Source organism: Vanellus vanellus, assembly GCF_965231255.1.
Source record: "Vanellus vanellus genome assembly, chromosome: 18".
Classification (NCBI taxonomy): domain Eukaryota; kingdom Metazoa; phylum Chordata; class Aves; order Charadriiformes; family Charadriidae; genus Vanellus; species Vanellus vanellus.
The window spans coordinates 8,522,177-8,549,911 of record NC_138923.1 but is presented as its reverse complement, the minus strand read 5'-3'; the positions used below and the strand labels follow the sequence as shown (position 1 = coordinate 8,549,911).

General features: G+C 36.9%; 1 protein-coding gene across 1 annotated transcript; it reads left to right on the top strand.

The window, feature by feature from the left end:
• Positions 1–61: 61 nt before the first annotated feature.
• On the top strand, positions 62–26,936 carry CCDC180 (coiled-coil domain containing 180; the record flags this gene model as incomplete). The annotated part of the gene is given in 39 exon segments (XM_082492562.1): positions 62–311; positions 384–508; positions 1,618–1,802; positions 2,647–2,723; positions 3,261–3,370; positions 3,467–3,595; positions 3,769–3,879; positions 4,906–5,001; positions 5,257–5,420; positions 5,657–5,776; positions 6,464–6,543; positions 7,229–7,317; positions 7,825–7,947; positions 8,553–8,726; positions 9,206–9,321; positions 10,678–10,804; positions 11,240–11,279; positions 11,385–11,620; positions 12,247–12,464; positions 12,941–13,116; positions 14,222–14,402; positions 14,916–15,062; positions 15,338–15,479; positions 15,682–15,798; positions 16,215–16,313; positions 16,654–16,767; positions 17,432–17,631; positions 18,378–18,448; positions 19,217–19,263; positions 19,267–19,334; positions 20,441–20,515; positions 21,327–21,393; positions 21,734–21,875; positions 22,314–22,474; positions 22,917–23,054; positions 24,110–24,221; positions 24,463–24,568; positions 25,069–25,207; positions 26,628–26,936. Coding segments are annotated over 39 exon segments (5,004 nt in total). The 3' UTR covers positions 26,760–26,936.
• Between the last annotated feature and the right edge of the window lie 799 nt (positions 26,937–27,735).

Here is a 27,735-nt window from a genome sequence, read left to right as displayed (position 1 = left end):
CGACGCCATCCCGGGATCAGACTCCCAGCCCTAGGCTGGGGGTCGCCAGGGGGCGGAGTCAATGGGGGGCGTGGTGTGCCTAGACCCCGCCCCTCCTCGCTGCCATGGCAACGGGGTGCGCTGCTCACAAGAGCCCCCTTTCGGTTGCTATGCGACGGGCGCGCGGCTGAGGCGAGTGCGGCCTTGGCGCCCGCTGAGGGGACGCGGAGGGACCGCGGCGCCCTCGAACGCGGGTGGATCAGCACATACGTGTTTTCAGATCGTCTGCGTCCTTCCCCTGGAGTGGCGTCGGCAGGCAGCGGACACCGTGCGTTAGGCAGGCGGTTTCCCCCCTTAGGAGAAGGTTTCTGTACTGAAATGGTGTCTCTGCCCTTGGCCCCCAGCTTGTGAGCCGCCATTCCTCCGGACCCCGGCCGGGCAGCCGGCTGTGCTGGGCCGCATGCAGCCGGCGGGCACCGTGCGCGTCCTTCCCAGGGGGAGCGTCTACAAACAGATCTTTGAGGATGAGGTAAAAAAAAAAAAAAAAAGAGACTGGTAAAAGCCACATCGGTTCATTATGTAAGTCATTTGTTTGCTGGCTGTTGAAGTGGTCACCTCTAACCAGAGGTCAGTTTCAACCTTTCTGGTTTTTTGTTTGTTTTACTGGAAAATAATTGGGTTATCTTCAGCATAAGCTTTCTAATGCATCTATGGGTGTTCCTGTGTCTTCATTGTGTATCAGGATATATAAACTGAAGGCAGAATGACAATAGTTATAATCCAGCAGTAGAAGATAAATGAATCACAGAATCATGGAATTGTCAGAGTTGTAAGGGACCTCTAGAGATGATCTAGTCCCACTCCCCTGCTAAAGCAGGATTGCCCGGAGCACATTACTCAGGACTGCATCCAGGCGGGTCTTGAAAATCTCCACAGAAGCAAACCCCACAACCTCCCTGGGCAGCCTGTGCCAGTGCTCTGTCACCCGAACCTGAAAGAAGTTTTTCTGTGTCTTTGAATGTAACTTCCTACGTTCCAACTTGTGCCCATTGCCCCTCGTCCTGTCACTGGGAACCACTGAAAAGAGCCTGGCTCCATCCTCCTTCAACCCACCCTTTAGATACTTGTAAGCAATTATGAGGTCTCCCCTCAGCCTTCTCTTCTCCAGGCTGAAGTCCCAGCTCTCTCAGTCTTTCCTCATACAGGAGATGCTCCAATCCCTCAATCATCTTAGTTGCCCTATGCTGGACTCTCTCCAGCAGTTCCCCGTCCCTCTTGAACTGGGGAGCCCAGAACTGGACACAGTATTGCAGTTGTGGCCTCACCAGTGCATGAAGAGGTAGAGTAAGACAGATTCAGGCATTTCTCACTCTGCTGTTGACTTTCCTTGTAACCATAAGCAAGGCACACAGGGCAATTTGCTTCAGTTTTCCCCTCTGAGGAAAAGGATAACTTTTTTCCCCTCATTTTGAAAACAGCCTTGGGTGAAAATTGTTATGTACATGCCAAGTAGCATTCTTTATTTTACCTTTCTCTTCTGCCACCTCTCCCCCACTGTTTTTATCAATTAGTTTGTTATTATTTTCTGTTCAGTAGGCTGGAAAGAATTCTAACCATTTTTATTGTGGTTCTTTGAAGGTTCGCTTAGTGCGCTCTTTGGATGAAGTAAGGAGCAAGACTAGGTTTTCTACAAAGAGTGAAAGACTCGCTTTGGTCAGGGATTCAGAAATTAATACTGATGCCAGGCTACCACCATGTTACCAGCAGAAATGTGTTGAAAGAACGCCCTCCAATGACTCCACAGAAAAGCCACCATTGCACAGGTAGAGAACAGAAGCATAAAAACGCAATTATAGATTCATGACTATAGGCATGAAGTTGTAAGATTTGCACTGGGAGCTAGACACTCCTGAATTCTTGGCCACAGACTAACAACTTGTAATAGACTGTCTCCTTGCCAGTTGTATATTCAATATAATGAGCTGCTGCCTGTTAAAGTGCAGATTAACAGGCTAATATTTGCAATGGCATGCATACTCTATGGCTTTTCTTTTACAAAGAAATTGTATGTCTTTTTTGTTCAAAGCAATCTAGATATAAGCCCAGTCTGATATATGTTTTTGAACTCTATTTTAAACTATGTTAATGGTCTACATGTTGATGCAGTAATGATTAATCATGTAATGAGCAAGAGAAGAAATTACTGTGTCCATCCTTTTCACCCTAACCGTTCTGCTGAATAATGGCACCCTTGTTCTCCTCCAAGGAGAAACACAGTGCCCCAGCTGATGGGAAGAGCAGTAGGCAGATAAAGGCTATTTCCACATTTCTTGCTAGTTCTTACTTAACAGTTCATAGATTTTTATACCTTTTAGAGATAGTATTTATGTCTTTGTAGTTTAAACATATTAAATCCAGCTTTTATTTCTTTTATGCCATCATAGCAGATTTGAGGTTGTCACCAACCCACGCTAGATAATTACTCAGTTCAATTCATCTCAGAAGTTGCAACATTGATTCTTTGAATTATATTCTTTGAAGTTAGAATGATGCTTATGTCCACTTAACTGTTACATTTTGTTAATTAAATTGAGTATTGTACCCATTGTAAGTCCCACCTCTTACATATTCAGTACAAATCAAAGCTTTATTCTCTTTCTGTTTCAGAGAAGCCACAACATTTCATAAGGTTTGGAAAAGTGTTGATGCAGCTGAGGAAGTCAGAGGCTTACCTGATTTCATTGGTAAAATTTATTTTTTTTAATATCAGATATTTTAATTAACATTCTTAGGAGCCACCTTACATATAATAGTTTTAGCTGAACAAGGTATAAAATGTAGCTCAGAAATGACCTGACACATTTTTGATGATTTGTAGGTAATTTTGAAGATGAAGAGTCTACTCATAGAAAAAATGGTTGTAAAATTGTTGATCAGTCACAGTTTGTGTTTAGATGGTAAATTCCAGTTATGATGTTAGCAAATCTCATTCTTGGAAGTTGCAATTTTTTTGCATCATACCTGAACTTAGTTCATAGCTTCCATGCTTTTATCCTTCTGAAAATCACAAATTAATAAAACCAAAGGACATTTTAAAATATGCTTTATTATTTTTAACCTACATTTGCATAGATTTCACTTCCCGAGAAAAGCTGTCACAGACTGTAATAGCTGCACAAACTACAGAGGTCAGAGTGTGGATTTAGTGATTCATTGTACATGCATTTTGTATTCTGCAGCAACAGTTCCAAGCTGCATCATCCGCATTTCTTTCTTGGCAGTTCCCGAGGAAACAAGGAGTAATATCTTGGAACGCCTGTCAGAACGCCGGCGAGGCCGTCATGATGAAGCATTAAACTCAATGCATCATGAGCTTGCCTGCATTGCCAGGGTACGACTGGATTTTGTAATCCAGATAGTCTAGAGCACTATATTAAGGTCAGGGCCCAATATTCAACAAATCAGACTGACCTCCTTACCTTTTTAGGAGCTGGAACCCTTTGTTTTGGAGCTTGGAAAATCCCTTCTGACAAAACTGATGGAATCTGACAGAAAAATTGAACTTCTGTTTAAAAAAATTGAGTTTGATGCTACTCTGGAAGGTTTCTCGTTTGAAGTAAGACAGCTCATGCCATTGTCTCGTCTTCAGTTATTTGTACCTGGCCTGCATAACACAGCTTCTGATGTCTTGCTGTAGTTTTAAGATACAAGTGCTTATTCGTTTGTTTGTTTGTTTGTTTGTTTGTTTGACATTTACTTTTCAGTGTTGAGAGTAAATCCTTCTTGCAGGGTTTGGAAGAACTGTGGAACATGATTCATCAGGAGTCCTTGACCAGAAGGAAGTGGATTAGGGAAATGGACGAATCCTTAAAAAAGGTTGAATGGAGACGAGCTGACAAAGTGAGCTGTAGTTTTAATAGCTGTTAATTAAGCACAAGATTATTATTTGCTTATAATGCTGGATGCAGAGCAGAGAGTGGCTTGTTTCCACAGGAGTCACAGGTCTGCCAGGAGTTCTGTTTTGTAGGTGATTAATGTCTTCTCAACGACAGATCACTCTCTCAGTTTACACCCATGTAATCAGCAGAAGATACTTCTTTTCCAGTTACAAGGTGTTGGTTTCTTCCACAGTAACCTGTAGTAAAGACGCAAGGAATACACGAGCTGCTTCTATTCTTCTACAGGGTTATTTAGGTCAAATTGTCTACAGGTCTAGTGTTATTTTGTTGGGACATACCTGTTCTGCAGCTGAGAACGTGCACAGATGTGCCTCAGCTAATCTTAGTTTGGGTAGGCTGGGCATCAGTAGCAGAGATGCTACAGTTATGTAGGCTTCAGCATGGCCTGTAAAAGTCATTGGACATCACAGTAAATGTTTGGGTGAATAAGTAGTGGTCCATAAGAAGTCCTTGCTGCTTTGTCCTTGTAGGCAAGCAAAAGCTGTCTGTTATATCTGTGTCAGTTTGTCCTCTCTTTGTAATGTCCAACAGTATCACCAGTAACTTTTCTGTTTGATTAGTTATGAAAAATACCAGAGATGACCACATTTGCTTGAATTTCATGTCCGCTTAAAACAACTACTGGTGGATTCACTGCAGATATCTGAAAGGAAGTTGGTTTGATTTTTAAATTCAGATTGCAGCCTGTCTGCAGAGCACTCCATTATCACAGGTTTTAAAAGAGAAATCAGTTGAGTAGTAACAAAATAGAATGTTTCAGTTACTATTTTTATGAAGGATTAGAAAAATCAGTATTTAAGATACCTAAGGTAGGTATTTTAAGATTCAGTTCTCAATCTGTCTATCAGCCAATCTAATTTATTTTAATGGAAAAAAAAAATGTCTTGTTCATATCATTGTTTAACTTGGGAAACTGACATTTGAATTATACAGATTTGGTTTTGTTCTTTATTCTTTTATTGCACAGATAACAGATGTACTGAGGAAGTATACTGTGATACTGGAGGAAATTTCCTTCTTCTTGTCAGCTGATGTTCACAGGTTCATGAATGATGAGGCCATGGTAAATCTTTCATTTTGAGATTCTGTTTTACCTGTGAAAGACAGCAATCTGAATATTGCCAGAATGTCTTTTTTTCCAACTGTAATTCGTTATTTCTGCCTACCAATCACTGCAATATAGGAGAGTTTTCTATGTTGCAGGGTATTCTTTATCACTTGTATTCTTTTTCCCTTGTTTTACATAGAAGAGGCAATTATTTTTATTTTTTTTTTGCATGTTGTATGCTGCTTTTATTCCTGTTTTTTGAATACACAGATGATTAACAGAGCACTGTTGGCTAATCAGAGGGCAATTGCCAAGCTGTTCTTTAATCTAATGAAATCAGAGTTGAAGACAGAATTATCACATCGATTGAAATGGCAAGAGAGAGTCAAAGACTGGAAACTCATCCAAAAGAACTGTGTAGTTCAGAGATTCAGGTAAGAAATGTTACAATTTTATTTTGGATTATGAATAACACAAAGTGACTGGAGTTCACTTGTGTTTTCTATAAATCATAATATGTTACCATTTTTCCGTGATAAAATTAAAAAGCTAAAAGAACTTGGCATTCTTTTTGTTACCTGATATGTATAAAACGTATTTTGTATTTGCATTTCAAACATGAAATTTTCCCAAGCAGATATTTACTTCAATGTATTCTTCCATCCTACAGAGAATTTATGGCAAATGAAGTAATACAGAATCCCCCAACTGTGAAAACAGAAATGGAAAATATGATAAAGGATCAGATTTTACTTAGTGAAAGGAGACTGGAGTTTTTGCAGCACCTTTGGTATGACAAAAGAGAGAACAGGAACAAAAATAGAATTCTTTCTAGAGTTAAGAGGGGCTTGACTACAAAATGCACTTTGCTCCGTTTCAGTGTGTGATTGTACGATGCAGCAGTAAGGCATGGCCTAAGCTTCTTTTGTTAAGTTTTTTTTCATGGAAAAGATGCGTTCTTGGTTTTCAATGCACCAGTTATACTAGATGGGGGTGATCGAGGGCTAGAAATGCAGGAACACAAAAGTAAATCTTACTAACATTTGAAACAGGGGGCAGACAAGGATGGGTAGGTAAGTAAAAACTGGTGATCTGGTCAAGGCATTATTTCTGTGTGGGTGTTTAATTTGTATAATAAATTAAGAAAGGAGTCTTGATAGAAATCTAACACTGCTATGTTTGAATGTCCATCCTGACAACAAGAAGCTGGCTTGGGTGCAATGCATTACAATATTTACGGTTTTTCTGTAGTTTTTCTTTTACAATGTATGTATCAACAAGATAGATTACAGTTAGTTCCTTGTCAGTAAACAGTGGCCTTGAAATACAGCCATCATCTTGTTTTATTTTCATTGCTGATATGACTGTAAATAAAATAAAGCACAGTAATATGGTTACTCTGATTCATAATTTTATCCTTTAAGAAGTGACTGGATTATATTTGAAGATACCTGATTCTTGTTTCCTATTTCAATAGTGATTTGTTGCCTCCAACACACACAAAAGCTGACATAAATGAATGGTACAGATCTTTGGTGAATTTAAACAAAAGTATAGGTAAGTTAGGAAATCATAAAAACAATCTGAAATTCAAACAATTCTTTCTTTTTTCCAGGCAGTAATGAGTCAGAGGGTTGCTTTGAAAGTATACGTTTTCTATATTCTGTGTTCCATGTGTTCCCATGTGCCTTCTAAGCTGCTTTGAGCTAGTGATACGACCAAAATAAGCTGTCTGTTGCATCACCTCCCTTTGGCCAGCACAAGCATTTTTGCATTGTGACATCTAGCAGGAACTGACTTGGTCAGAATTCATCTGGGGAAAATAGGTTAATTTTAGTGCAGATCAGTTCTCGGTCGTATGAAAGCACTCCTTTTTATCTCTTGGAGAATGAGAGGGGAAGTATTTCAGATGCTTCCTCGGAGTCCTGTAGCATGCCTTCCCTCTGCCTGTCTACCTTCTGTTTCCCCAGAGCGCGTCCTGTCTTAATGTTTGCAGCCTGTATAGTAGCAAAGAAGTTGCTAGCGATTGTAAATAACTCACTGCTTTTAAGCATAATGATAAAAAGATTTGTATTAAAACATCTTATTTTGCTGGTTGATCATGTTGTACAAGTGTGAAGACACTACTGGGATATATTACCTGTGCTGAGATTGAGCACAGGTCCTCTGTCACATTTCCATTTCACGCTGCACTCTGAAATACAGAAATCTTTACAATGGCCTGTTCTTCCATATCCTGCAGATACCCACAATGCGCAGTGTGTGATGAAAATACGCACCCAGTATGAGATGGTCCAGCAAAAATGTTTGGCAGAAATGCAGTTGTGCAAGGTTAGTATAATAGCTCTGCAAAATCTTGGAAGGATTGTTGGTAACAGTATACAATGTGCTGTTACAGTAATACGGGTTTAAGGATCCACCAAAGGTTGAGATAGCAAAATTACTTTTTAACCTTTGTCTTATTCTGTTGGAAAACTTACTGTCCATTTTGCTTCACAGTAGCATGTGGTATTCATACATAGCAGTAACAAATGCCAGTAATGAAAGGACTACTGTCCCACATTTAGGTAGAGGACTCAGGGTCAGAACCCTCAGCCTTTGTGCTGAATCTTTCTTATTTTGGGAAAGAAATTCCACCTCCCTGCCTCAGTTTCTCCCTTTGTATCCAAATAGAGTTGTACTGCTTATCACCAGAATGTGAGATCTAGGAGGCTGGATCTTTCTCTATCCATTCACAAGAAAAGAAGAAACACTAAGTTAGCTGTCCTCTCTAAAAGCCACACAGTATTTTATGTTATATTATGTTCATGTTGATAATTTAGCATTCTTTTCATTTAGAATAACCTGTTGAATCTGAATGTTTGCACAAAAGAAGAGGCTGAAGAAATTGTGAATTCTGAGTTATATCAGTTGACTGAGAAACTAAAAAGTCAGTTTGAAGAAGAACTGGAGCGTATGGATGTATGTTTACTACATCTATTTTTGTTACTCTCTGGGAGTAGTCTGTTCTTCCTGCGCTACTGCCTGAAATGCCATATTGATGTCATGTTAGAGAGAGTTCGGTAGCGTGACTGGACAAGTGCCCCACAAATAAAAGACGTTCGGTGTGATTCAAAGAGAACAGTTCATAATTGTTTGGTTTATATATATAATAGGTTGTCAGGGATTAATTAGGTAGAGCTCATCCTGCCTGGAGGCAGAGGGATAGATTTAAATGATCTCCCAAATTTCTTTCAATCCTACCTTTTATGATTCCATACATGAAAATGACTGGGCAGTTGTTCCTGAAATGATAGATGGCCAGATAATTCAGGGCACATGCAGAACTTAGTAATTCTGTGCTTTGCAGTACCAGAAGAATAAATGGGAGTTTTGATAACAAAAATCTGCATTCTTATCCAGTTTACTTGGACTATTTTTCCTCTGTAAATAGAAGAGACTGTATTGAATACTGATAGTGTACTTCCAGACAGCCTTTTATCATGTCATATGTCCCCTTACTCGTTTATTTCACCTTCCAGCAAGCAGTTTAATAATAACTGTTTCACTTAAATGTATTTCTTTAGAGAGACTTTGAGGAGCTGGCTAAACACAATGAGTGGAATTGCAGAGACCTGTGCAGCTATTTTCAGGAGGTCATGGGTCTCTGGGATGTCCATCAACTCAAACTGTCCCAGCAGGAAGGTGAACTTCAGAAGAAATTAGACGAATGCAGATGGACACAGGATAACTTAATACAGGTATAAACATAAAAACAAGGATGTGGTATGATGTAAAGAAAGGACTTCTTAATGCAGAGAGCACTCTGGAATTCAAAATACCTGGTATAAAAATTAAAACCTAATCTTTGACATTTATATTGGAATTTCTACAGGGTAGTTTCGTCCTGTCAGGTACATTTTTTTGCTAACAGCTTGATTCACACTTAATGAGCATTCATATCTTATTCTTGATATGGCAATGGTGATAAAGATTATATTTTCTATATTAAGTGGCTGCAAGCTTCTATTACTCATAAGATCTTGTGCAGGTATAGAGCCTTGTTTATATTTCAATTTCTCATATTATGGGTATATCGTGTAACAAGTTTTGGTAAGGTAGCATCCCTTCTTGATGTAAAATATATGTACATAATTAAATCATTTGAATCCTAAATAGTTATGCAGCATTTTAGTAATGTTTAAATAATTTTTACTGGGTTCTTTTTACATGGCCTTAGATGATGGAAGCTAATCTGGATAAAATTTTGGATGAAATGAGAACAGCAAGCTCTGAAGAAAAGCTGAATAAATGCTTGAAGAAGGCTCTTTCTTCTTTAGATGACATTAGAACTAGGTATGAGTTTTGTAGGGCCAAATTAACAAGTAAAGCATATTTGAATGCCGTTTGTACTACTTAGGTCTTGTTTATGCTGTAGTGTGAAGGTGTGGAAAAACACTGCTTGCTACTTCAGGTGAGAGAGTAAAATAAAATCATTTCCATATTGAACAAGGTTAAGGAGAATAATGCCCACATTTTAGAAATAGAACTAAGGAAGAGAGTGAATGCTGGTGTCATTTAAAAAGTATACAGTATACCAGATCAGTATTATTATGTAGTATACTGTGGCATCCATGCCATTGGGATAATTATTTATTCAGAAGATAAGTGTAGTACTTCAGATTCTTGAATCACAGGGATCAGAAAGTAGATCTGTGCCAACATCTGTGCTCTGGGCTCACAGATTTGATCTCTTTCAAAGTCGCAAGGACTAGAAGTTACTAATAACTTTCAGATAGCCAAAGTATATATTTTGGTAATCTTTCTGTTGCATTTATCATGACCAGGCATTTGCATCTTTAAAAATCACATCAAAATTGGCACATGCCACTCTCCTAGCTGAAGATCTTAGCAGAAGGTTTGAGGATTAAATAACCAGAGAGGAAACAGTTATATTTTCACACCCAGAAGATCTTTTCTGTCTGTTAGATCGGAGGGATATTAGAAGAGTGGTGTTGACCTGAGAGGCAGATGCGCACACCTCACACACCTCACACTGTAACTGTGTTTAGAGCTGTTGATTCAGTACTCTTTATAGTCATTAGGACAATTTAAAAAGAAAACACAAAGATAATGTACCTTTTTAGGTGAGTGAAAATACAGTGAGAGGTTGCAGAGATGGAATGTAATGTATCAACATTTGAACACGTACAGAAATTCCCCATAATTATCTTCATATAGGAGACAAAGCAAATGTAAATGAAAACAGGTGTGAACATTGTTTTTTTTTTCTCAGCTTGAACCATTAGTTTTTATTTCCACGTAAAATGAAAATAAACCAGAAGAGCTTCAGTCACAGCTGAGCCTGGTACAGAACTAACATGAAAGGCAATAGTTTGACCTCTGACTTCTAATATTTGCTTATGTAAACACAGGTCTTGAATGGTTTCCCATCCAAAATGAAAGATCTAAAATACTTTATTGTGAATATTTCTTAACTTCTGTGCATTTATGTATTTGTAATTATCTAATCTCTACTAACAAGCCTGGATGTGATTGTATTCAGGCTAAATAGATATAGTACAATGTTTAGCTTAAAGGCTTTATGAGATGGGTCAAAAAGTTAGATTTGGATTTAAAGACATTGTAGTCATATTTCATTTTATTTCTATATATACTTGAGTCTCTTAACAGTGACCTTAAATTTGACAGGTATGAGACATTCAACAAAGTTCTAATGGATAAAGTAATGGCTTACCCAGAAGCTATTTTGCAGGAACTGATTTCCTATAGTATATCCATCAGCCAATATTTTAATGTAAAGGAAACCTTCAAACAGGTATAAAGAAAACAAACTTCTTCTGGTATAAAATGTTACTGGTGTATTATTTTTTCTTTTGGGGGGAAAATTTAGATTAGCTTTAGAATTTAGATTATATAAGCTAAAGCATTGGTTTGGCCATAGGACTGAAGTACTTTTGGTAGAAATAGAGGGGGGAAACACAAAACCTTTCTCTGTCGCACACTTTTAACTCTGTTCTTGTTACAAACTGCATTTCAGCAAATTCACGTGCCTTTTAAACAGAAAAATGCAAATTAACAAAATTACATTAATCAATTTGAGTGTTATAGCTCCTTTAAAAAATAAGTTATCCATTCAAGACTATAGTATCTTATTGAAATAGATATATTTTGAGAAGGAATATTAATTTCTTCTAAGCAAGCTGTTCCTTATTTTCAAATTGTGTGGGTTTTTTTGTTGTCTTGCTTTTAGAACTTGCAAGGAGAGATAGAGTTCACATTTCAAGATCAAGGTAATACCTCAATGGTACAAACAGGTATTTTTGCTTGCTTGTTTTTCAATCTGTATTTCTTTGGATTGTAACCAGTAAAACTCTGCTTTAACTGGAAAGAACTAGTTAAGGCTTCAGAAGCCGAATGTCTGGTGGAAGAGCACGCTGAGAACATTGTGCAAGAAAATGAAGCAAAGCAAAAGATGTATAGTCATCAACAAGATAATGAAGAAACAAACACAGCTGAGAATGAGATTTTTGCGCAGGAAAGTGAAGAAACAGAGGAAAAAGAATATGGGGAGAGTATTCCTCATGAAAGTGAAGAAACCGAGCATGCAGGACAGCCGGTAAGCTTTACACAGGTAAGTGAACAAGAGAATAAATTGGAAGGTGAAGAAAGTCTTGCACAAAATAACGATGCATAGGAAATCTTTTTGCTGAGGTAAGTCCAGATTCCTTAAAGTAAATTAGATTTAGTTTGTACACAGAGCACACAGGAGTCTTTACTGTTTTCATTTCTTTCTGGACTATTAGGGCTTTAGATGGTTTTTATGGGGAAATGGAGTGTATAAAACAGTTCAGAAGCATTCCTTATGCACTGCTCTTACTCTTGTAAAAACCTCTTCCGTAGAATTTTTTTTTTAAATAACTTGCTTGCTTGCTTGCTTGCTTGCTTCCTTCCTTCCTTCCTTCCTTCCTTTCTTCCTTTCTTCCTTTCTTGTGAATGATTGAAGGTGTATTTGTGTCTAAGTCTTAGTTTTTCAGGTCTTTAGTCACGTGAATTTATTACCATAACAAAAGCTTCTTAAAACTTTGATGATTCTGCCTTTGATGACTTGCAAGCATATTCTCTGTATGAATATTGTCCAAATTGAGAACCAGAACATTATTCTTAATATCCTTCAGATTCTTACAGTAGCTTGTGCACTGTTGATTCTATGCTTATAGCTTTAAAGGTGACAGATGGTGATTTCCAGTTGTTTCCTAGGCTATGTTCAACAACAGCAAGGAGGAAAGATCTGGAATTGCTGTTGAGACCTTCTCCACTTCTAGTGGAAACACTTACACAGTTCTTGGAGTTGAAGAGGCAGGAAAGACTGACATCCCAGAGACTTATTTTACAAAATATGAAAAAAAAGAATCACTTCCTATGTACCTGAAATATGTACTTATCGAGGAAACTGTGTTTGTAGAGCTGAAGAAAAGGTTAGTAGAAAACTGTTTATGTTCTTTCTTTCCCTTTAGGTAATAGTCAAATTTCAGCTGTTTGGAAGAAACATTAGACTAAAGATGCAAAAATTATCTAATTATTTTGATGTTATTCCTTTTTTAAAAATGATAAACAAAAGAGAAAAAAAATATATTGCTTTTCATCCATGGCTCTTAAAGTACCACACAAGCATTTACCTCTTACAGAACATTAATATTTTACAGAAAATTATTTAGTGAGAAAACATGTTACAGAAAGGCAAGTAATTTGCCCAAATTCCCTGCAGAGCCAGAAAGGTAAAATGCCTGGTACTCAGTAGTATGCAGCCAGCTCAAAAACTCTACCAGTATTGTGCAAGAGGTAATGAAACCATATCTTCCTATAGTCAGAAGTTAAATTCTTAGAATTAATATATTTAATAAAATCTTTTTTATTACTTAATGTTCCTCACTGTAATATTTTTTAATCATAGGATTCGCCTCTGCTTTTTTGAACACTTGGAGAAATGGTTTGCAGAATCCTTATCCAACTCCTGTGTCATTGTAGCTGCCAAGAAAGAGGAGCTGAATTCAGAACTTCAGCTACATCTTCTCTTGCATCAACGAAGGCAGGAGGATATAGAGATAAATATCTACAATTTTAGAGCTGGTACTGACATTTTTTTTACTCTGAGCATTACATGTCTTCATTTAGAGATGATCATAAGTGGACCAAAATCTGTTTCAGCATTAGTTTACTCAGTAGAGGGCAATAGGAAGCAGTTGAGGCTCTACTAATTCCTGTTATAATATGTTATTCATATATTTAAAAAAAGACATTTCTTTTCTGTAGCTCATACTGGTTTCTGCTATGCTATGTTTCGAAAATATCCAGCAGTTCCTTGATCAATGACTTGACTGTAAAAGATATGGAACATTAATTTTCCATTGTCAATATTTGTGTATGCTCATTCACCTTGAAATTATTTAACAAGAGTTTGCAATGTACAAAAAATAATTTTAAAAGTGTTGCAGAAAAAAATATTAGCAAGTGTTGGAAGAGACAAAATGCCAGGGCTTGGCTTCTGAATACAGGAGAGGAAGGATTTAGCTGTATGAAATATCACAAAGCAGATACAGATTAGGCAGGAATCAGAACTCTCTTTTTTATGAGATGTGTCAGGTTTTTCTGGTGGAAAAAATTATTTAAGACAGGTTTTTTGGTCTTTAACATAAAACCTAAAAAAATTCTCCTTGGGGAGAACAGGAAAATAATTTTTCAATTCCACTTTTTCTTGTAAAGAGGACAGGTGCCTTTTCTGGAGGTGTTTTTGAGGCTGATCGGCTGGCTCTTGATTTATCCAACTATTATTCCAGAAGGTTGACAAAAAATTATTTTTTCACCCCACAAAAATAGGGAGAAGTGTATTTTCCATTAAAAAAAAAATTCTTTATCTTTACTTTTGTTACAAGACTGAGAACAGAGATTATGGAGATGTCAGCAGTGACCAAAATTAAAGGAAAATGAGGGCTTAGAGCAAACAAGAGACATTTGTGATCTGAATGGATTAGGAGCTGCTGGGGTTATAAGTCAAACACAGGAGAAAAGTCAAAGAAACAGAATCAGGTGTCAATTTTTTTGTGTGTTTTAACCACTCTGAGATCTGGATTGGTTTATTTTATTGCTGCTTCTGATAATTGATTGGCTGGTGGTTGTGATAGGCCATGGTAAACGGGGAATAATGACCATATGGTAAAATTTCTTTTCTTATCAGTGGAATTATTGCTTCACAAAGAGCGTCTAGAGAGCCACTGTGCTGGGGTGGTGGAAACTCTGAAAAAGGAGAGAGATGAATTTCTCAAATTTTGTGATCGGCAAAATAACATCAGCAAAAAGTTACATTCACGAATCTGTGACATGGAATCAATCTTTCTCAGTGCTCCTATGACTGAGAAGTAAGTGTGCCACAGGTATTCCCAGCTGTGAATTTCCATAATTAAATACTCCTGAATATTGTCTGAGATGTTTGTGGTTTGCATTCTGAATCTATTTTATATGTCATTACTCTTAAATGAAGTCTGCTTCATGAAACTTTCCTTTATCTGTCCCTGAAGGAATTAATAACAGTACTGAGTGGAATGCAATTTTCATATATTTTCAAAGTGCTGGCAGTCTTAAAGTAGAAAACATGTTTCATCTGTTTAGATTTTATCCAGTTTACTGAAGCTGCACAGTAATAGCAATTGACTAATTGTGTTTGAAGGATACTCTTCCATAGCATCAACTGCTTGCTGATATCTTCCGAGTGTCCATCAAAATAATCACAGTTGAATCAGTTGCTTTCAGAATACTAAAATACTCTTGAGTTCTCAGATTTTGTTCATGTCTTAAGAGCCGTCAGTCTCTGAATCATAATATGTGCTCCTCTTTCTATACATTTTCCCTGTCTTTTTTTTATTTGCTGTTAGGTTAGTTTCTTTCAGCAAAAATCTGCACTCAGACCTACATAATCATCTGGAAATGATCCATGTTTCCCTGAGGAGTTACCGGAACCATTTGGAGGAAACTTTAGGAAATTTGAGGGATTCAAATGTGGATTTTCTCAAAGCTTGCAGGTATAGAGATTTCATTGGAGTGTTGTTTATAAATAGTTATCTATTTCTGGGCATCAGCATTTATTGCATAGGCAGAACAGTAAAATTAAAAAGGTTTTTGCTATTCATCCAGTTTGCTTTTTAAAAAAACAAATTTATTTTGTTAAGCCACAATTATTACACTGTTTTCATCACATTTGTGTTGATATCTGTGTTTTAGGGTTGCTTAGCTAAAATACTCTTTGAGAAAAGAAAGACTCATAGCCAATTGCTTTTATTTTGCTGGTTGCTTTCAGACTATTTTTGGAGGGAGGTAACTTTTCTGAGGAGGTAAAGTATTTCAGCAAGTGTCTTCAGGAAGAAAGTAAGCGTATTGACTCTTTTGAAATTTTAATCAAGACAGATATGGAGAGAATGGAATCGAGCTGCTTGGAGCAGGTGTGCAGAGTTTCATTCTTTCAAATTACGTATTATATTGGCATATGTGATGTAATTTATAATCAACCTGCTCCCAGATTGGGACTGTTGTGTGTGGCAATTACATGATGGAAAAAATAAGTAGAAATGGTGAGTTCTATTATTTAAGTTTTAAAAAGTGAAACTTAATTAGTTCTGTCTCTTGTTTCTGGCATTCTTAAAGGCTACTGAACTTATCAACCAGTCCAAAAGAAAGTTCCGTTATCTCTTTATGAGTCGAGTCTTTATGGAGAAGATCCGACGATCTTTGACAAATCTACAAGTGCAAATCAAATCAGAGGTACAAACAGAAACATCAGAACTTTGTTTAAATGATTTATAATAATTTCTCTTTTATTCTATTGAAGAGATTTTTGGCTGAATTCAGGGTGGACAAACATTAAGTGACTTTTTATATTCATCCAAAACCTGTTTTCTGTCATTATCAGCTTAAAACTATGTTTTTACTATTGCTACAGCTATACTGGAACACTACGGTCTTGCAGCACATTGAGTATGTACATGTGAATAGACCAGCATTTTTGTGTGGTGCAGTGAAGGACATGAAGTGTTGCTTTTGTGAATTTTTGTTTTACCTTCTCCTCTGAGTACCAGTGATTGAGTGTTTTTTACCAGTGAGTCTAGTGGTTTCAAAGTGGAGCCTCTGAAAATCCCTTGAATGAAATTTCACATCACCAATATCTGCTTCTGCTTTAGGTAGCAAAGTCCAGTTTGCAGGCAGTGACATTAAACTCTCATCTGGAGAAGCTCCATCAGAAGATAGATGCTTGTGCTCATTCTGCTGCAGTCAAAGAAGTAAGTTCTAATCAGCATGAAATGGTATTTAATTTGACTTGTTATGTATTTGACTCACTGTGGATGTTTGTATAAGGTATAAACGAGTATTTTTCAGGCAGGCTTATCTTTATACACATTTGGGGAGTGGGCGGAAAGACTACTTTACCACAGAATTTTTGCTCAGCAAGGTCCTGTACCTGTTTTCCTGTTTGCTAAACAAAAAACATTGCCTCCGTGTACGTGTAAATAAAATGGTGACAGAACAGAGTCAAGTGATGTTGTGTGCAACAGTCAGCATATTTGAAAAGTCTGAAATAGCTAGTTTAGTAAATACCATCTGTAGTATCATGTCTTTCAGGCTTTGACATCTGAAGAGTGGTATGATTTTGCCAAAGTAGTGTTGAAAGAACTGAAAAAGAGGAGCCAGTATCTTGACTGCTTGCTAGTAAAAGCAATGAGGCTGCATGATAACGTAAGATAGCATTTAAGTTCTCTATTTAATGAGTGAACTTTTTATGTGTATATGTTTTAAAGATTTTTCAGAATCTGTGCTTTGAATTTTCAAGTGAAGAAAGATGCTGCGTTGTGCCAAGCTGTCCAAGACTTTATAACATTAGGCCAGCTTTTTTAAGATGCTGAGTAAATCAGTCAGCACTGAGTTTACTAAATGTTAAAGATGCGCAGCATCACAATGAGTTGTGATGCTCAGTCCTTCGCAACAGTTGCTTTTCAAGGTGTAGCACTACTCATAGATACATATTTCATGGGTTTCTTTAAATAATTTTAAAAAATCAAATGTGTCCTGAAGAGGTAGGTTTTTTTTAATCAAGTGTTGTTGTTTTGGTGGGGTTTTTTCCTTCCTTGTCTGGAAAGTCTGTCTTTATTTTGTTTTAAGTTTATATATTTAAATACTGCTTATGATAATTATGAGAATCTACTCTTAACTACTTTTAAGTATCTCAGAGTTGAATAGCTGTAACACATTACTACTAGAATTACAAAAAAGGTTTCTTTCAGCCTTTGAAGCAAAATAATGTATGTTTGTAAGATCTGCTTTTGTAATCAGTAACTACATGTAATGCTTTCACCAATTTCCTGCTGCAGTCAACAGGGTTTCATTTTTCTTCCCATTTCAGGAGGACTTTACCCATCTTGCAACGGATGTTACATTACAAGGTCCAATTGCTGTTGCCATTCGAAAAGAGTGTGTCAGAGATGAGAACAAAGTGATGGTGATGGGTCTGGATCCTGTCAAATATCCTTTGTTAAATCCAAGCAGAATGGGAAAGTCTGCAGTCGATGATTTATCAATAAGCATTATCAAAAATTTACTTGAGTGAGTACTTGTTTGTCTAAAGGTGTTTTTCTGTCATTGTCTTTATTTATATTTTCTTTGCTATATATACCTATTTTCTTCATGCAAGCTCGTGATAACACTACAGGGGGCTTCACTGAAGTATTTTTAAATTTATGTTCCAGAAACATATCAAGGTTTTCCTGAATTCATATTTTGTAATTTAGCTTTGTATATACAGAACAATTGAATATATTGTTCATAGGTAATACTTTCTGATCATCCTAGCTTTAAAAATCAGTCTAGCTGAGACTACTTTCTTTTTAAAAGCACTATTTCTGCTAGTCAAAAATACTGCATTGTGAGTAATGAGTGACATCTAGTTAATAGCATTATGATAAATTTTAGGTATTAAATTTTTGTCTGCTATAGTATCGTTTTAGTTCAAAGGTGATTACATGCTAAATGGTTGAATGAACATACAAAGTGTGAAATGAAGAGTGTGACAAGTGTGTGATTTGCAAAGAAATATTTTAATGCATGGTTGTGGTCATAGGAATTCTGAAATTGCAGTTAAACAATTAGCTACTCCCATGAAAGTACTCATATTTACACTGTCAGTTGTAAAAGTAATCCTATCTGTTAAATATTATCTCAGAAATTTAACTGCACTTAGCACATGGTAGTGATAGAGAACTTACATAATTCTCCATGTAATATATAACATAATGTATAATATAAAATGGCAGGGTATTCAGTAGCTGCTTAGCTCTTCTTTTTTGTTTCAGTATTCAGCCATCCAGAAAATCTTCAGAACTAAATCAGGAGAGAAATGATCGTTCACATTCATTAGGACCAGGTGTGCCAGCATTTTTTTTAATATCTTTCATTAATCTAAACTGTAGTTCCTAGCATTTCACTGAGCAGGTCTAGCATGCTCCAGGCCAGTGGCGTACTTGCTAGCTCTGAGAGAGTTGTGGATCCCAACTTTTTTCTTGGTTATCTTTACTTTGCAATGATAAGATGATTTTTAACCAATGAAAGCTGCAGAATGAGATAATAATTTTATAACGAATACCCATATTTGTGATAGCAAAAGAGAAAAAGGGTGGAGAAAATAATTAGGAGTAATGAAAATATGTAGGGGATCAGGGACCCTTCTCAGTGTATTATCATTCACTCAAAGGTAAGTGCAGAGGTGACCTCAACTGCTCCCTACCTAGTGTTCCCAATTCCTTGTCTCTCTTCTCCAGAGATTGACCCCTCCAGCCACTTCCAAAGACATCCCTTCTTTCTTCCACATTCATAAGTCCTCATCGCAACCAAGACTATGAATGTAGCCCGTTCATCCTCCTTCTTATTCCCTGTCTTGATGTTGTTTTACATCTCCTCCTATCTATCATGTATTTTTTATGACATTCCCGTTACTCATGCCCCAATCTTTATTGCTGTTGCCGTTGCTGAGTTACTTTAGTTCTGTCTGCCGGAAGTGATTATTCCTACAGTTGTCCCCTTAATGTTGTAAGGAAACATTATGGAAATGTGAACACAAAGTATATAACCATATAAAAAAGACTTCAGGTGGCATTTATACAATGTTCTTTATCTTTCTTTGTTAAATATAAAGCAATTCTTCCCACATCAAAAAAGAATTGTCACTTAAATGTATCTCATTAAGGTCCTCAGAACGCTGCAGCTCGGATCCCCGAGAAGTCATCTCTTAAGAAAAAGATGCCAAAAGGAAAGTAAGACCTCTGAAAGGAGAAATTCCACTTATAATATTCCTGTGCATAAATTTATCTAAGCTTTGTCCACTGCCTGTTCCTTGAGAAATTTTTAATGCTTATTTGTATTAGCCTTCTTTCCGTCTGTGCCTACCATTTGGGCTCCCTTCACTGTTTATGGCCTCATGATCAGTACTGCACTTTTTTTCAGATTTTGGCTGGACAAACACTCTTCTTTTCCTCTGTCATCTGCTGTTGTTTTGTACTCTGAAGTTGTTGAAATATAGACTAACCTCAGTCTTAGATCAATATGGCTTAATTTTTAGGTCTGATGTCTAAGTAGTACTTCTTCAGCTTAGTCCGTATGTAGATGATATGAGCTACTGTAATAGCGAAAACAACAGAAAAGATTTTAAGAGCCTTTGAGGAGACAATCCTGAGATTTTTTTTTCCATCAGAAAAATATTTTGATATAATACTAGTTTTAGAGTTACACTTTTCCAGTTTTTTTTCAGTGTCATGTCCTTCTGTTGTGGTTCAACCCCAGCTGGCAACTAGGACCACGCAGCCGTTCACTCACTCCCCCTCACACCCACACATCCCCAGTAGGGGAGAGGGAGAAAGAGGAGAAAGAAACCTCATAGGTTGAGATAAAGACAGTTCAATAGAACAGTAACGGAAGAGAATAATAATAATGGTTTAAAAATATACAACGTAAAAGGATGCAATATGATTGTTCTCACCACGCGATGATGGATTGCCCAGCCTGTCCTAAGCAGTGATCGTGGATTCTCAGCCCCCAACCAACCCTCATTTATATACTGAGCATGACGTTTATGGTATGGAATATTCCTTTGACCAGCTTGTCCTGCCCATGCTCCCTCTCAGTTTCTATGGGAAGCTGAAAGTCCTTGACTTAATATAAACTTTATTTAGCAACAACTAAAACAATGTGTGTTGTCAACTTTATACTCATACTAAATGCAAAACACAGCAGCTACTAGGAAGAAAATTAGCTCTATCCCAACTGAAACCAGGACACCACCATATAACCGACTACCTCTAATAGTTGTTCAGAGAAGGAAAATACTTGTGGATAGTTTCAAATTAATGTTTTGCCTCCCTAGGATACAGAAAAAGACCAGATCAGTTTCCAGTGACAAGAGGTTCCAGATATTTGGAGAGAAGCCTCCAGAATCTGAGTAAGTCATGTATATTTGCAGAAATAGATGTTAACCTGAAAAAAAAAACCACCCTGCCTATGTATCTGTTTATCTATCAGTCTATTTATTTATAATTGTAAACTATAGAGTTCACCATTAAATTTTGAGGTATTTAACCTTGACATTTACACATCAAAGTGGTTACAGAACAGTTCTTTTTTGCAGCATAATAATAGTGAATGGAAAAGCTATCCATTTTATTCTGTTTAATGTCTGAAGTGGAATGGGTGGCCTCATTGGAGTCCATTTTGCACATTTACAAAAAATGGGTTGGAAAATATAAAATAGCCTGTCTTTCAGTCATTTTCACCTCTAAGGAGTCAATAAATTTTATACTTATATTCTTGTGCTCAGTATTACATTGATGTGAAAACTATGGTAGCAAAACTATTAAAATTAATGCCTAAGTTGTTTAAGTGTTTGAGAATTTTGTTCCACATTGTGTTTCAAAATAATTCCAGTAAACAGCTGGACCCACCTTCAAATATTTTTGGTGTATCTAAAATGCATAGTAAGTTTTCAGCACATGAAGTTGGCTAAGATTGCTTTTTTGTTCCAGTGCCGTGGAGCTGTTCTCCATTAAGCATTTACAATATCTCAGAGTCCTTGCTTCTTCTGAAGAGAATCTGTTCTAATGGGAGTGGAGGTTCTGAATATTTGTTTGCGTATGCTCTGAAAAATGTATTAAAATAAGCCTGAACAAAATATTTGAAAAACAGTAAATATTGCCAATGTGATAATTTTACAATGTGGTTGTCTTTTTTTTTTTATTTATTTTGTTTGTTTTCAGTACTTTTAAGGGGGTTATTATGAATATTCTCTGGACGGGTAATAACAACTTGCTCTGTCTTGCTGAGGTAAGAAAACCCAGTGTTCTTCAGTCACTTTTGGTTTCATAGCTCTATTCCTGTGTCAGCTAAACAATTTGGTTCTTTACAATGTTTGGATGGCCATCTGAAAATTTTCCTTTCTTCACCAATGCATCTAATTTTTAAATAGTATCTGACACAATGTATTTTTAGTCACAGGTTTCTTTATAAATATTAACTAAGCATTTCAGACTCAGAGGAAGAAAACTGGTCTCAAATAAGATGGTGGTTGATAGCCTTATGTATCCCTGCTACTGTCACATGCCTAGATGTGATTTGTTTGAATGTGGTATCAACAACTCTTCTGTTTTATCTTTACCTCCTGAAGGAGTTCTACCAAAAAGAGAAGCCTCAAATCACAATGCCTGAAGATCTCCCAGAAACATTTGAACAGTGTGCAGAAATGCTTAAACAAAAACTATTGTCATACCAAAGTCAGACAGATGATTACTACAATTCCTGTCTTATAGGTAAATTCATTCAGTTAAGACTTTTAATTTCTTGTGTATGTAATTTTTCAGTTATGTAAACTGAAAATTGAAGTGATTGAGAATTATGTAGCTTTCTTAATCCATCTCACTCAGTGGAAAAACAGTTGGAAAAACAGTGGAAAACCTGTTGATTTTACTGGAAATTGGGCAAATATTCTCTTTTATGTATTATCAGCTACAAAAAGCGTGGCAGAAGGGCCCTTGAGTAAATTGAAAGACCTGTGCAGGGTCACATCTTTTAGCAAGTTTATGTTTCTCAAAGCATTGAACCTAGAAAAAGGAATGGCAGTGACAGAATTTCTGTAAGAGAAAATTCCAGGTTGTCTGACGCTTGCAACATACATTCAACCTGGCTGAGTGGGTTTTTTTCCTTGCAATGAATGTGTGTCACATAAACACCCTGTCTTTTCCAAAAAGAATTTCAGGATCAGCTGAAGCTGTTTGAGAAAGCACTCCCTTATGTCTCCCAGTTGGCAGTTGGCAGTCTTTTAAAAGAACACGAGCAGAAGCTCAGCTATTCCACTGGTCAGATTCGGCACCTCTTCAATAAACAGCTGGAAGACTGGGAGAATGTGAGGGTATGTATCGTGGACGTATTGGAATGCTTCCAGTTTAAGCAATGCTAAAGGCATCAGAATTATAAAAGTTTCTTTTTATTAATCTCACTTTGCTTAATCACTCACTGCTGAACTAGCCACAGATTTAGTTTCTGTGTTTGCAGTTAGTCTGTGTAGTCCTTACTGGAAGCTTTGTATTGCTAGTAACTCAGTCCTTTCTCTCGCTTCTTCCAGCATTGGGCTGCCTCTTTATAATCTTGTACAGCTGTGCCTGTCATCTTACACTTAGATTGTAAACTCCTTAAGGGCTGTGACATTGTGGTATGGCCATACAGCTCATACTGTATGAGTGTATTCATTTGTAGGTACTATGTCATATGGATAAAATGCTCAGGTTTTACTTCTTTGATTCAATTGCACATTCTTTACAGAAGGCATTTCTGTGTCATGTCTTTATTCAAAGGCTGTGCACAAGAATCAATTACATCCTTCTCTGGGACATCCAGACAACTTACCTCATCTGGATGCTTTGTGCCAAGCGGAAATAAAAAGGCAAAAAGACCAAGCTGATGGTATTCATCTCAACACACGGCTGCTGCAGGTAACTGTAAAGCCGTTGCATAATATGAACTTAAATGTTGCATTTGGAAAGGACAGTAGAACTTGGATACATTTTTCCTCCCCATCAAAAGTAAACTGGAAAATATTTTAAGTTTTATACAGTCCTGTCATATATATTTTAACTTTAAGTTATGTATTATCAGCATTAGACCAATATATACCTAAATGCATATGCACATGTACACATGCATAGATTTATTGTGGAACTAACTAATCTTTTGTGTCGTTCATAGAGCATACTGAGGAATAGATGACATAGCTTAATGGTAGAATTATTGGCTATAAATCTAAATTGGGAACAACAGTGACATCCTCTGGTTAGTTGTATTACTTGCAGACAACAGAAGCCTGCAAGGGTTTCTTCTGTGTGCATTTCATTAATGCAAGTAATTCACATTTTTATACACGAGATTAAAAACTGGAATAAGCAGAATTTTACAGAAGAGATTCGGGAATCAAAACACTTTTCCCACCCCATCCTCTAGGGTTATTGAAGGTCAGTTACCCGGCATTAAAGCTCCGTTTACTTCTCTCAAGCCCTTTACTCAAAATTCTATACTGTCAGCACAGTATATATATTTTCAATTCCGATGTTATGTCCCCTTCTCCTCTTAGCTCTATATAAACACACAGAAGCACACAGACCTTGTTTTAGAATAATACCCGGCCAAAGCACTTCCACCCAAAGTACCCATATTCCGAAATGGCCTTTGCTTTGGGCAGAAGGATGCATTTACAGGCAGCTGTTTTTATCAGGTTTAGATGCTACCCCCAAATATGCAACTGCTGGGGAACTATACACAGAACTCTAAAGCTTTTTGTACTTTACCTTAGGTAATCAGGTAGTGTTGAGAATACTGCAGAGAGGCACTTTCAGACCCTTTTATGTGCAACTTAGACCTTATGTCTGCTGTCTGCAGCTGTTGCAAAATGTCAGGGTTGGATACTTGTGTAGTTGTTTTGGAGATAAACTAAAAGGAGAGGAGATCAAATTATCAAAGGAATTCCTCTCACTTGTCTCCAATGTCCCAACAGGACTGTGTTGCTGAGTGTGCTCAGAATTTTTTTTCTGCACTAGCTGCCTTCACGGAAAAGCTCCTGCTGGAATTAGATGAAAGTATCACTGTTAATGATGTACAAGTAGCAAGTAAGTAATGAAGAGATTGGTTGTTCAGGCCTCTGCTTCCTTCTCAAAGATTGCAGTACTTTCCCTAGGAAGAGGAGACTGTTATGTGCTATAGTACTTTGAATTGAAAGATTTGCATGATCAAGCATGCAAAGCTATTTCTGGAAAGTGAAGAGCATCTAGCTGCTTATAGTTACTTCAAAGCAATGGTATTACTGCCATTGTTTTGTTGCCGCTGAGTCTATCTTCTATTATCTCCCAGAAACTGAAAAACCAAGAGAGAAGACATCCACATTAATCCGTCGTAAACAAGCGGGACTTCCTCTTGAAATCTGTGAAGCGAAACAGTTAATTGAGCATGGGAGCAGGTAATATTTGAAGATACTGAACACTTTTATGTAATTTCTTTAAACTGGTGTCAGACACTGTACTCATAGTTTCTTGCTGCCTTGTTGAAACTGCTGAATACTATGTCCATCATTAGTGATGTCCTTTAACTAGTTGTGGGGCAGTTTGGGTGGGTAATGATCTTAAAGAAAGAACAGCAATGGATCCAAATAAATAAATTATTGCTATGCCTCTTTGCTAGCCCCAATTTATCATTTCAACACTTTCAAATCTATGAATATACTGTTCATTTTCACTCAGAAAATGAGTTATATTTATTGTGCAGAGATCCTGAAGTTTTAAAGGAAAAGTTGGTTGTACTAAATAAGGTAGTTTTTAGGAAAATCCTTTTGTGGAGATTAAAAAAAAACACATTTAATCTTTTGCACTTTAAGTACAAGTAATATAAATTAGTATAATAAGCTCTCTTATCTAACTTTCTCATGCAACTTCTTTGTTTGTTTGGTCTGTTTTTTTAAAGGACTTGGCCAGGAATACCCATGACTACTCTTACAGACAATTCAGACTATATTCTTTGCAGAGAAACCGCATCAGTTACAACAGCTAAGTCTACGCTGGGCCACATAGCAGCAGTAGAAGCAAGAGACGCTGTATATAAGGTTGGTCTGTGGGAAAGAAGTGTGAGTGGGGCTGCCACTGTTGTGGACTTGGGGTTTTTAAGAAGAAAAGTATAGCTATGTATAAGGTTTTAATATAGCCAGTGTTTTCAGATCTTAAAACCATATTAACCATGTGTGGAAATTCTCTTATGTCCATTTCTTTGTGATGTTGTCAAAAGCAGACAGAGTTGGTTTCTCAGGGAGCCCTCTCATTCAGATACATTACAACGGGGAATTGTTTCAGCAGAGAAACATGGATCGTGTCAGAAACAGAACACTTCATGCATTTCAGCAGCATAACAATGCAAAAAGTAGCTGCTGCCACAATGCTGTTTCAGTACAGCTTGCTTTCACTTACCTTTCTTTCTAAAGGCTACAGCCTTAGATCACAAAGGCTGATTTTTCCATAAAAAAGTGAAGGACTGTAAGATACTTACATCCTGTCTTACATCCTGAACCATCACAGATCATTGTTTCCATCATAAAAATGATCACTCTTTCTTCACTAAGTCTGCTAGAAGAATGAGCACATTCCAGACAGCTCTGCAACTCTGACTTGCACTGACGATAGCTTGTGAAACAGCAGTCTTCAGCAATTAGGAGAATATTCTTATGGTAAATCATTTGGAAATAAATGGTCAGTGTTTATGCATCTGTCCTGGAAGTAACAGTACTGCCTACCAGTGAACTGAATTAATTTTTAAAATATATTTTTAAAATATTTTTAATAGAGAGATATAAAATACACTGTCAACAATGGCAAATGCCATAAAAACTATACATTTGCATGAGTGTTTCATGTATCTAATTATGGTACCTAAGCACCTGGTTACAGTACTGTTTTGAAGTGAAAGTAGTTTGTCAGCAGGGTGTGATACAGTAAATGAAAGCCACAGAAATATTCTCCTGAATGTATGTTGCTTGAAAAAGACAGCATTTTGTATTTTGGAACATGGACTCTTTAATAAAGGTGCCTTGAGGTTTTCATGGGAGTCTACAAGTTTCTGTTTAGGTGAAATACCTTTTTAGCAGCTTTGTAATAGTTTAGTTCACACCTGTGACTGAGGAAGCTCTGGCAGGAGCCAGAGTGCATTCTGTCTTTGAGATGGATCCTGTCCTTTCTCTTCTCTAGAGGGGGCAGCTCTTTAATCTTAAGAGCTAATGGAAGTGAGATGAAGATCTTGTGTTTTTAGCAAAATTTAAATATTGTTGATAATTTAGTTTCAGAAGTCTTTAAAAGGAACACAGAAGGAAGGCAGTGAATAATTCCTTGTTCATATAGTTCTGATGTCAAAGGCAGAAAATAAGTGGCCTGTATGCAATCTTCTGACACAGTGGATCAGGACCTGGATTTAGGCAAAGTAAAATAATATTTCATCACTACCAATTTTGTCTGTTGTTGTTGTTGTTGTTTATGCAGAAATACAAATGTAAACTTGAGCAGCAGTTTGCCCAGATCAAGAAAGAAAGTACATCTCAGCTGCTGACAATTCGGCGTTGGGAAGATTGGTGGAAACGATCCATCCAGAAGATTAAGCAACTCTATACATGAGATCAATCAAATCTTGCTGATGTCCTTCTGATCATTGTTGGTGTAAACTGACAAGTTTGTACTGATGTCAGTGATGTTACAGATTTAGTCCAACAGGATTTTCTAATTTTTTTTTTCATTTCTGTTGCACTGAAAAAGTGCAGTGGTGAAAGGAGCTATTTTTTGCCTCTTGAAATAAAAAATCTGACGAATGTACTGTAAATGAAATGTAGACTCTGTGCAGTGCTTCCTAGTTGGGTCTCAGCCAGAGTAAAGTTAACTCGTTATGGTGCTAGCTGTAATATGAGAATCTGAAAAGCTGGAAGCCAAGCAGTGGATTTGTACTGAAGTTCATGTTCAAGACTCAGGCATGACTGAATATGTCTGTATCATGGCACAGTCTGAAGTTGTAACAGTTAATTGCAGCCTGTTTAATAATGGAGTCCACCAAGGAAACTTTTTCTTCGGCACAGATGAAGCCGTTCTCTTTCTTGAGATTCTGAATGACAGTGTACTCACAGCTCGCTACTTCAGTTTTAGAAATCTGAAATACACGTTTAGAAATCTGAAATAGTTGATCTGCAAAGAGTAGTTTCCACGGAATGGTCTACAAGTGAGCTATTTATCTGCAATCCAGAATGCTTTCCAAGGCAGGGCTTGAAGATAAAGTACTGCTTTGTTCTGGGAGGTCAAGCAAGTTCATTTAGGGGCAATACAGCTATTTTCAACCATATTGCTTTTAAAAAAACTCTCTGAACAAATTTGAGGAACCTGAGTAACTATTTAAAATGCTTTAGCCATTTTTCTGTTTGTTAAGAAACTCTGTCACTAACTGCAACCACATACATTTCATTTTTGTTTGCATTCATTGTGAACCCTAAAGTTGTAAATCAGTTGAGGACAAATATGGTAAATGTCAATGAGGTGGTTTTAGATGCAAGGAGACATTCTGAACTCATCTGGCTCCAGTATTCTTTCAGATTTGTAGCAGAGAAAT